General features: G+C 30.2%; 1 protein-coding gene across 1 annotated transcript in view; it reads right to left on the bottom strand.

Moving 5' to 3' along the window:
• Positions 1-3,332: 3,332 nt before the first annotated feature.
• The window catches only part of LOC129962315 (angiotensin-converting enzyme-like), a 62,603-nt gene continuing 53,923 nt past the window's right edge, over positions 3,333-12,012 (bottom strand). Inside the window, exons 22-27 of the mRNA XM_056076061.1 lie at positions 10,775-10,899; positions 7,585-7,683; positions 7,028-7,172; positions 6,776-6,874; positions 4,560-4,682; positions 3,333-3,711 (exon numbers count right to left, since the gene is read on the bottom strand). Of these exons, the coding sequence (XP_055932036.1) occupies positions 3,522-3,711; positions 4,560-4,682; positions 6,776-6,874; positions 7,028-7,172; positions 7,585-7,683; positions 10,775-10,899 (781 nt within the window). The 3' untranslated portion in view covers positions 3,333-3,521. The remainder of the gene's footprint in view (positions 3,712-4,559; positions 4,683-6,775; positions 6,875-7,027; positions 7,173-7,584; positions 7,684-10,774; positions 10,900-12,012) is intronic.

Below are 12,012 nucleotides of genomic sequence, written 5' to 3'. Positions count from 1 at the left end.
TTTAGATATTTATTATAGAGAGTGAAAATATTTGGATTACTTTTTAAAGGGGAAAAAATAAATAGAGGCATGATTTTCTTTTGATTTTGTTTGCTTGAAGTGATTTTTATGTTCAGCTTCGACACACATAATCGAATGTATGTTTTGGACCTCATTTTTGTGATCAGTTAGGCCCAAATCTGATACAGATTTACAACTTTAGTATCATGAATATATATTAATTTTCATTCATCTCATTCATACAAGTTAAATGATAATTAATGACATTTTCATATTTTGTTTTGAAGTAAGTTATTTAATAAAGGTATTTTATATAGGTTAAGCTTTTATATAATCATAATAATAACCTTTCACATATCAATTAATATTTTTCCATTATTATTTTTGTTCTTAGCTTTCTATGTTAACGAATTATTTTGCTTATCTGCATATGGACTAATTAATAAAAAAAGCATATCATTTTCTTTAATGGAATTGGGCAAAAATTGGACATGCATCTATAATTATGGTGTGTATGGCGTGGAATAATATATTTCAGTCATGATCATCGTGGTTTTCAGTTATGGATTTCAAAAGCACGCGAAGCTGACAGATAGACAAATTTTCTAATGAAAAATGCCGCCTAAAATAAATTACAAATCAATAGCTTTGATTTCAAGATAACATGACAAATTTCATTTCGTTAGAGCATCACGCTTTTGAATCACGACGTTTATAGACAACCAGATTTAAGCACAGAAGTGTTTGATTATTGGATTCAGAGAATTATAAAATGTGGAATTTCATCAATGGCTCGACGGTAAATTTTTTTTTGAAAGTTATAATACTCGTTTTTCCTTATGGCACTTGTCATAGACAAGCCCACTGATGGAATCAGCAATTTTTTTTATTTTTTAAGCAGAGTTTTAGCTTTCCTTTCTTCAGTAGCACCATCTAGGGACAAGAGCGCATCTTAACTACTCATGCCTTTTCACGGGGCGGACTTCATTCATACGTTTCATTCACTCATCCACAGATCGTAATTTAGATCTGAATCAGAGAACGATCACCTCTGATCCAGTACTCTCAGTGGTGCTGTCTTGGCTTGGAGGGCTTTGTGACTACGGCAGATTTATACATGCACCGGCTGCTATGTACGCGGAGGGTCTTCGAACGGCGGGGTTCGAGCTCACAAGCCAAGGGATGCGAATCTAACCCCTTAGCAACCAGGCTATGCCGGCTTCAAATACTTACATATGAATAAACAATGCTTACTCATCGTATACGAAAGGAGTGGGGTGACCGTAAAGACATGTAAAAAATATTCGATGAATAAGCATAATTTATTTTATTCCTTTCTTCAGACACTTTTATATCCCATTCAAGTTTTACATATGGCAGCTGTGGACTGGTGGTAGGGTCTCGTCTTCGGGATCTAAGAATTTCAGATTCGAGATCCGACTTCCGTCGTGTAAGCGGGACTAATGCATGCGAAATGCGTTGGAGCCAAATGTCTTCCCACTGGTTTGGTGCGAAATTTTGGAAAGAGGGTGCCAGTTCAGTTACTGACTCCAACATCTGACTGCAGTTAAGAATTACGAAGTTCTTAGGTAGCCCAAATGTTGCTTCAAAACGGGAGGATAATATAACTGTATCCAATTTATATTTCTCTGATGCTTCGTTATTTAGCTGTTGCTTGCTAATGTATAAAGGTTAATAAAGCACTTTTTTAAAGAACTTTACTTTTTTGCTAAAATAATTATATAGCATGTTACTTTGAAGTTTGGAGAATCCTCTGGGAAGTGATAATAGTCATGAAAAGGAGAGATAATTGTTGAATATGTTATTGTAAATCTCGCTTAGTCGATATATTTATGCAAAGTGTTCCGACCAAAACAAAATATACGATTGATGTATAGGGATACATCAGTATATTTCTCCGTCACGTTTCTTGCTAATATAATTGGGGGTAATGGATCAATTGCTTAGACTCTATGGTGAAGAATCTCAATCCTGTTGGACTTCTTTCTTTAGGAGTTTCTCTATCTATTGATTAATGAGATGGATGTGTAAACATTAGAGGATTTCATAGCATGGATCTTTGGCGCCTTTGATAGATATTACCTGCATACTCAATATCTTTGAGCGGACAGTACAATTCTTGTACTGTAAATCTTGAAATGGCATTTGTGACCAAAAGTTGATACAACCGTACAACTACTGTAACCATGCTGTTCAATAAATGTTTATTCCGCTTATTGTACTTTATTTTGCTTATGCTTTTTGTATTTTAACACATTGCGTACAGGTCATGAGATTTCACGTTTATAGCAGGCCCAACGCTGTGGCCAGGCCCCGATATATCTCTTTTTCATGGCAAAAAACACATTAAGAACCTCAAAAATATCTGTAAGACATACGCCTGGGACCACCCGTTTTTGGGCAAATTTGTACATTGGTAAATCATCATAACTTTGTTATTTATGAAGCAATAACAGACGGGATACGCAACACGAGAAAACTCGTGAGCGGTCTGTAACAGATGGATCGCAAAACACGAGAAAATTCTCGAGCGGTCCTTAATATCTTAAAGCAAGATACTGCTGCAAATCATGCCGAACACCATTGCACAAGGGAATATGCTTTACCAAATGTCACACACTAAAGCATTATTCAAGTCTGTGAAATAAATATTAGTAAAAATTTAAAAAATCTTATATAATGAATACATGTATAAAATATATAATAATATTTAAGAATACTTTATGTAAATACACTACCAAATGCAAATTAAAAATGTGTATATATGCATCCTATTGCTTGCCAATCATGCTTTTAGAGCGTTCAAGCGTCTAGAATGTATGGGCCTTGGGAGCGCGTTGAGCGTGCAAGCGCCGTACGCAATGTGTTAAGTTGGGGATTGCAGAATGCGTTGTAATTATGCTGTCTAATATAGGTGTTTTTGCTTTTAATTGTACTTTTTGTTATTACCGGTGTCTCACTTTATATCCCAAAGGATAAATATTATTGCCATTTTCAACGATACCTCTGAAGACCAACAATATTCTTACAGTTCAAAAAAGTGATTTCGGGATAAAGATTGATTTGAACTTACAAAATATTAGAATTCTTAGTAACTGTCTAAGTTTTAATTGCAAAAATTCGTAATATATCAATATATACTCTAGTAACAAAAAAAAAGGGGGGGGGGGGCAAAACTTGTAGATATATTTGGAAGTTTTAAATGAAAAGGGTATTAATTTTTGTAAATAAATAAATGTTTTATTTAAGCATGAAGTGAATGACATTTTTCATATAATTGCTTTTTACTATAAATATACACGGAAAAAAAATGAAAGGGGGAAAAAGAAACAAACAGATGAATTCAAAGGTATTTTTGAAGATTCAACGACACTAAATCGTAGATTATACATTCACAAAAAATTCATTTTAGTGTTTTTGTTATAGTTTCTTTGGAATATTGAATTTGCCTTATTTAAAGTTTTTTCACCAATTAATGGCTATCGTGTGTAGTCAAAGCTTTATGGGCACACCATTGGGTCGCTGCTGGTCCATCCCAAAGTTTCATTCTTGTTTTGAATTTTCAACCATTTCAAGAGAGGATCGAAGTACTCAACCAAGAGCTTGGCATCCATTTTGTGCGTTGCACCCTGCGTTATAACTTTCATGGCTTCGTTCCAATGAACGGATTCACCAAGGCTCAACATATCACTAAAAATAAACAAAGCAATGAGTATTTGTTATACTCTTAAATGGTTAAATTTCAAAGCACTTGCAAGGTATTTTAATATTATTCAATTAAATTTTAATGCTATTCAAAATTCGAAAACAGTTTTATAAAACATGACATTACGTCAGAAATAAGAATCAAAATATTTAATAATATATGCTTCGAATAAAACATAAAATCATATTATTATTTTTTAATGGAAAAAAAGGCTCGTTAACATGTTTTTTAGAATAAAAAGTTCTTATACAATTAAGTTTTTAAAGGATGATTCAAATTTATTAAAGTTTACTTCAGTCCTGAATTTTTAAATGAGCTTTCTCCTAAGAAAAGGTACAAATTTTGCTATCACTTATTTTTGTTTTCTATTAAAAATTTAATTTTATTTAGCAATAATAGGCAAGACTGAAATGTTAGTTTATTTACTTCCCATTACGAATCAATACGTGGGATGCTCTGTCACGCTTTCTTCGTTTTAAATTTAATCAGAGAATAAGGATGATTCTTGAGCTGATTGTATCTTCTTTAAATGCCTAATATGAAAAAATATTATTCCTTAAGGCGAATATGAAGGGATGCTTCTATAAACACTGAAGAATCTCTTATGGAATTGGAATTTCGTCTCATCCTTATAAACTTCAAAGTAATAATTTTATGAAGTAAAACATTTATTTAATACTAATTTAAAGCTAATTTTAATTAAAAAAATTCCTTTAACATGGGTTTTATTTAATATTATTCTAATTTTTACTTACAAGAAAAAATATAAAAATAAGTCAAATAAAATGAATCAGTAAAAAATTGGGCAGAATTTTAAAGAGAATGTACGTACCCTAACAACTTCCCTGCTTTTTTATTCTTGTATATATCGCACTTGTGCAGAGGCCCTTTGTGTCCCGCTGCATCGCATAACGCTTTATGGAACTGGAACTGGATAACATGGCTGACAAAATACCTGTAGAAAAAAAATCATTTCAAATTAAAAAAAAGAGAGAGAATAATATAAATTTATATTCCAGAGTTTCATATTGTTACAAATCTGTTGCTTCCCAACACAGTTAGTTCAATCACTGGAAAGACCGTTTTACGGTGAACTCTGTTGAACGTTGATCGAATGCCGAATCAGTGATCCCAGAGCTCTGCGACAAACTTGACGTCAATTTGGCGACAAAATAGATAATACTGGAATCTTCCAATCTTTTTCGTGATAGAGCCAATAGGAGCTCAGATATGCTTGATTGTTCCAGAATCTTCTTTGCCCGCCTCCGGAAATTAGTTGGATCAGTCCAGCGAAGAACAGATATTGAGTGGAGCTCAAGCGTTTGCTGAATTTAGCTGTGTGCCGAATCCTGGTGTTCATTGTAGAAGCAGCATCGAGTCGTGTGTGGAGTAGCCAGTCGTGTAGTAGTGAGTCGGCAGTTGGATACAGTTAAAACGAGGAAACAGGGAAGAATTGCAGGCGTTTGGAGAGGCCGTAGAGAGGACACGCAAATTCCATCCTTCTGCTGAATTCTGTCTGGCCGCTTTGTGTGCTGTGCTTGTTATCACTACCGATTACTACTTGTGTGCTACTGTTTGTTGTAGTGCGCTGCTGCGTATTGCGTGAGCTCGCCTGTGTATTTGTTTCTTCGTGTCCTGAATTTGTTGGAATTTTCTGGAATAAATATTTTCGATTTTTAAAGGACTTTTTCTTTATTGACTGACAAATTGAAAGAGCCCCGAATTCATAGCAATATATTGCAAATAAATTTACTATCAAAATCAGAGATAAAATACACATCCAGCTGTAAATAAAGAGTTTTTATTTATTTCTATACTATTTACCTCTTTTCTACGTGCAGATTTGTTCCAAGGACGCATAATAGGATTTCTACATAGAATGATATCTTTAGTTATTCATTTCAAAAAAACATTTATGCTCCCGCCATTATTTCTCAGGCGAATATGAAACGGAAGATATTTGGTGGTAAACTCGAGTAATGAATCTTGATTTTTAATATTATTACCTTGTGGTGGAATGAAAATCATTATGATCTGTGCAGTGAAAGCAAGAGGATTATGTTTTCAGGAACATTTCTTTAATGATTACATTAAACGCAAAACAAATACAAACACGAAAGACAAGACAAGGCATTAACGCGCTCACATCTCTTAGAGAACGGCATATCATCTCATTATTTACAACCGCAATGCACTATGGGATGAGTACCTAATCACGCATCGAAATCTATTATCCGAAAGAGAAGACAGAGTAATGCTACTGCTACAATCTTTACATTTTATTTAGTTAAAAATACTGAAGGAAGAATATTAGCTGCTCTTCGAACTGCAACGAAAGTTGCACATATTACAAATTAAATTAACCATGTTGATTTGCAGGTTTCGATGGTTAGATGCTCAAAAAAGTGATATTAAAATTCTTCCAGCAGCTCATGATTAGACTATTTACTTCCATAAAAGAAACGTGTTTTGAATTCTACAATATAAGTGATTTATTCATTACTCCATTTAAAAATTGTACTATAATTTTTGTAAATAGATGATTTCATATGAAATAACAGGATTCGTTTCTTAAAGACCATTTCAAAATTGCGCGCTTGTGTTGAACTAAAACAAGATGAAAACTAAAACAAGATGGAAAAAAAAATCCTTTAAGGAAATCCCCACTTTATAGACATTTTGCTACACAATGACTTCTAGCTAAACAAAAACAATTACTTGGAACATATATGTCTGTAAAAATGACATTTCTTACTCAATTTTCATTTACTTCCTAATACATCAAAGCTTAGAAATTCTGTACAATTGTAAGCTTTGATAAAAAAATAATATTTAAAGGCTTTTAGAAAAATATTACTCAATCGATTAATTTTAATTAAACTTTTATTCTAAATGAAATTCAGTAATAATAAATAAAAAAATTAAATTTTATATAGTTCAAAAACACGTTTTATTACACTTAAAAGTATTTTTTAAATTTATTAAAAATCAGTAGTTTTATTAAAATTAAAAATTTTCATTTCTTTTTCAGAAATAAATAGTTCATACCTTATATAGGAAACATCAGCGATTACATGGTATTTAGCTGCAGCATCCAAATCTTCGTCAGTTCTTTTGACTGGTGGGCAAAGTCCTTGGTATTTTAATCTGAATGTAAAAAGAAAAATTATTTATTTTTTTATTTAAATATTTAAGTTTCCTAAAAAATATATGTTTAATTTTACAGTTGACCTTAATATCCAAACATATTATGTGTATGTCTTTATAGATTTTTTTTAAATCCCAGAAAGCATATCCTACCTGAATTCCCACCATTTCGCATTGAGTTCATCTCTCTTAATACTGCCATCAAACACTTTCCATCTCCAGGCGTCGATGAGATAACCAAACGGCAAGAAAGCAATCTTTCCCAAGGCTGTCTGCATTAGTGTGTTGATATCACTTTCTGTAAAATGTGCATGGTTTTTTTTAAATATATAAAAGTTAATAATTCAGGGAAAAAATATACATGCATATTTAGATGATCCTTTATAAATCATTAAGAAATTATTGGATGAATATTTACTGACTCTGAGTAAAAATTTAAATATTAAGAAAATTCTTTAAATTATACATATAATAATTTTATTTTTATAGACTTTTATTTTCAAAAAAGTAATATAAACTTAATGTAATTATTTTTTAAATAATTATTTTTTAATAAATTTATAAAAATAATGAATTAATGATCCCTAAATTGTAAAATAAAATTGTTACAATGATGAATATACAATTAATAATCTGTCTAAAAATTAGGTATTTTTTAAAAAATTTATATTATTAGATTCTTCTTCAATTTTAAAGTTCATAATATTTACCTTCATCTTCAGATACTTCTTCAAGAAGATCTACTTCTTTCAGATGTTTTGGAGTTGCTACTGACAAAGCTATAGTGTCACCTATCGCTTCATGAAAACCTGAAAGAAAACGCGTTTTCTTACGTCTTATTCGATACATAAGTTTATGAATATTTTATCACTTGAAAAGCGGTTTGAATATTGATGTAATTGAATAACTTTAACACTTGCAGTATAATGATAATTATTGCTTTCATTCTTCATTTCATAAATCATATTTTTGGACTCTGAAAAATGGGAGTTTTGGAGCAAGTAATTTTTAAAAGCTGTCTTTATTTCAGAATATTAAAAAAATTCAAAGTCACAATTAGCTGATTGTTGGAATATTGGAAGCTCCAATTTGTGTTTGGGATTTTAATAGTGAATCCCAATGCAATTTTGGCAGCTTCTGTCTAGCTGTTCTTGACAACTATAGCTGTACATCAGTTTCGTAAAAAATGTATTTCCTTTGTAAGCAACTATTTATCATTTAAACGTGACTATTGTTACAATTTTATTTGCAAAATCTATATTGAACGATATTTTTGCGATGGTTTTTGATATTCTGAATCATGTTCAATTCTGTCTAGATATCATTTAATTGTTGACCGTTTTATGTTTATATGGAAGTAATTTACCGTAATATTTTGCAAAATCGTAAGATTTTCTATAACCTGCCCTCAATTTAAAGAGAGAAAAAAATCGGCTAATTGGTTTTGTTAAAATATCTTAGTTTTAGACTTCTCTGAATTCACTAGAAATGTTTTTAGTCGGCACTTATCTGTTTACATGTATATGTTAAGAATGAACATATTAACTTGAAAATGAAAAAAAATATATAGGCGAGCTGAAGTTGATATATGGTTTTTGCATTAAAGTTGTAGATTTCTATTAAAATTTAGTGTTACCAATCGAACGGTTAGATGGTTGTCTGACTTTTTATAAGTTTATAAGAGAACATAATTTTTAAAACTGCAACTGAACTGGAAAAGATCCTAAGCTTTGGCATGTGGCCTTTACGCCGAAATTCGAGATGTATAATAAATTTTGGCCCAAATCAGATGAAAAGAAAGAATTGCTATTTCAAAATTCATTGTGTATATACTGTTGATCAGCATGAGCTGCAGCTACTAGCAAAAGCTTGATCAGTTTTTAAGTGTATCCTTATTGAAATTTATGTTTCCTATTAACATCAGGACTGGTCATCTGGAATAAAATGCTATGCACTGGGGCTCAACAATTAAGATGCCCCCAACATGATCAAGAACTAAAATAATGTTCTGAGCGGTAATAGCGAAGTGGAAGGAAAAGAGGAAGAAATTTAACTGGAACAATCAATGGGTTGTGAAATATACGAAGTTTACAGATATATTTCAATCTAGTGTAAGTGCACAGCATCTTATAGAGTACGATAATTTACATGACCTGCTAGGGTAAATTTCAAATATTACTTTGATAATTTGTACTTAAAAATGTTTAATATTGTTAGATATAATCATGTCCTTGCCAAGGAACTATCCCTCTGGGTGTCAAGATTGGGTTTCAAAAAAGAAAAAAGAAGAAAAGCTAAATTCCAAAAATTCACAAGTAGATCCATTTTTTTTTGTCTAGAAGTAATTCTGACAATGAAATTGCTTCGAATTTAAAAGTTACTATTCAAGCTTCAATTGCCGAAGAAAGTCCGCACAAACTACACAAACTTGCAATGAAAGTGTTAGAAATTGTGAAAATCTTTGAAGAACCTATGTTTATACAAATATATCGAATCAGAAAATAACGACAAAACTGACACTAACAAATATGACCAAATGCATATAAGTGATGCAGTTTTATGAACAAGCATTATAACTGATAAGTTAAAAATGTTTTGTGTTAAAATCAGACCTGTGCAACACAAAAGAGTTTTTACTAAGAAGGCTGAAGATAGATCATTTTCCACTATTTACTACTTTTTAAAAAAGTGCCAAATGGTGAAATGCAACAAATTAAAATTAATAAAAGATTGTCTTCGGTCAAGCATGTGTGCATAACGCTTAAATACACTTGTTGTATTAAGCATCAAAAAAGAAATTGTAAAAAATTGTAATTTTCCTGAAGTAATTAATAGCAAAAACAAAATCACGCATCAAATAATCATGCAATAGCAATATGTGTTTGTGTTTGTATTTTTTTTTTTTTTACTTTGAAAAAAATTTAGGCTCTCATATGGTTTTTTGCACCCGAATCCTTTCATAGAATAGGCCGGCTTTGATCACCATATATATACATTCTAGTCTTTGTTCTCATTTAATTTTTGTTACATTCTGATTATTGCTATGATTTCTAACAGTTGGTATTGCTTTTATTAAAAATTTTTAGATGTAGTCTTCGTTGCTCGGTTTAAGATTTAAGAAGTGAGGTATCAGATCCAACTTTTTTTTATGTATCTCGTTTCAACATACTTGGTTCACTTCTGAATATAACGAGGCTTAACTAAAAACTCGTCATATTGTGATAATAATAATGATAAAAAAAACTAATTCAATGGAAAATTCTCTCGATAATTTTTTTAAAAAAATTTCTCAGTTTTATAAAATAATAAATAATATGATATGAAACTTAAAAGAAGTGCTCATAGACAAAAAAGAAATAAAAACTGTTTTTCCCCAAATTTCTTAGTATTTATCAAATTTCTAATATATATAGCCGCCCGAAAATCAATCCATTTTAATACCTTAAATATCGAATCTAAAAGTTTATTTTTATTGACTTTTATAATTATAAAAATATAAAATAAAATAAATGAAAATGTCTTGGAATTTTTTGAATTCGATTAAGAAATGCAGAGGACAATGTGCTATTTTAAAGAAATATTAAGTTTGCAAAGTTACATTGCCATTATATACGATACTGATGAGTCAAATATTTCAAATTCACTAGACTAGTCAAATATTTCAAATTCACAAAGTCACTTCATTAATTGTACAAAATTTGAGCACAGTATCAGATGTTAATATATTTTCTTTCAGTTCCATAGTTTGTAAAAAAAAAAATAACATGCGACTTTTTTCTTGCATGATATGATTCTTTTATTAAAGTTTCACTGTTTTCTTTTCTTGCTATGAGTCTCGCATAGTTTTTCCCCCCAAAACTTGAATAATTTTAAAATTGGTTCAAAAGAAAGATTTCCTACCTGGATTTGCCGCTCCTCGGAAAACTGAAGGTAAAGGAGCGTAATACATATAATATTCAATGTGACCCATTTCGTGGTGAATAGTAATGAAATCTTTCGTGTTTACTAGAGTGCACATTTTGATCCTGAAAATGAATATTTTCACTTTTTTATATTGTTAACTTGAACTACAAAAATCTATATACCTCGAATTCTTTTCAAAATTAAAGCAATTTTTTAACAATTATAAAATAATCCTTATTTTGATAGTAGATTCATAACATAAAGCACAAACTTTTGATAGGGAAAATGTATCAGAACAAACACAATAAGCATAATTAATAAGGCTGTACTAATTTCCGATTTATCGAAAAAATCGATATTTTTAAGAACTTGCTTTTTTTGATGCCAGTTTTCGAAAAATATCGATTTATTGAAATCGTAATCACGAATAATAGTTCACGATGAGTAGCGATACAATAAATCGATATTCACAATTTATTTACGATTTCGTTTTGGTTACTGGTTAGTGTTTATTTTTGTTGCTCTTCATTCTTATTGCTCTTCATTCTGAATTTTTGTTATTTTCTTCTCTTTTTGAGTTTTGAAATAGTAAATTGGAAGATAAATTTTAGTTATATAACATATCTATTGTTAAAATAATAATGTATATCTAAATTAAATCTGCCAATGATACTATTAAAGCAAGAATAAATATTTATGTAATTCATATATAAAAATAATTTTTCAAGACATCAAATTCTGAATTCATGATTTATTAAAATTATTTAATTTTACTTGTTAAAAGGCATTATTATGTCGTTTTAACCCTTTTTTAATAAAGAATGAAAGAAGCTGAAGTTTTTAAAATCAGCAGTAAAAAGAGTAAAATTAAAAAAAATTATTATATTGAAAAAACGCAATGCAGAAAAAATGCAGATATTGTTTTGACATTGACACACTTTATTAAAGAGGTTTTAACACAATTATTTTCTAGCTATTTTTATTCAAAAGAAAGGAAATATTTTTACTATATAAATTGAAGCTTCCTTTTATTTCGAGTCGTTCTGATCAGTCAATACGTTAAGAGAGACTATTTATAACTTATAATAGCTATAAATAAATAATGATATCACGATATATCGAAAACTATCGATATGTATAAGATGATATATCACGATGATGAAGTTCCGTCATCGCCCAGCCCTAGTAATGAATAATGAAAATGTGAAATTAAATTTCGAATTTTGATTTTAATA

Source organism: Argiope bruennichi, chromosome 2, assembly GCF_947563725.1.
Source record: "Argiope bruennichi chromosome 2, qqArgBrue1.1, whole genome shotgun sequence".
NCBI classification, from domain to species: Eukaryota; Metazoa; Arthropoda; class Arachnida; order Araneae; family Araneidae; genus Argiope; species Argiope bruennichi.
Note: the sequence above shows the minus strand (reverse complement) of the source record. Positions and strands in the feature narration are given on the sequence as shown.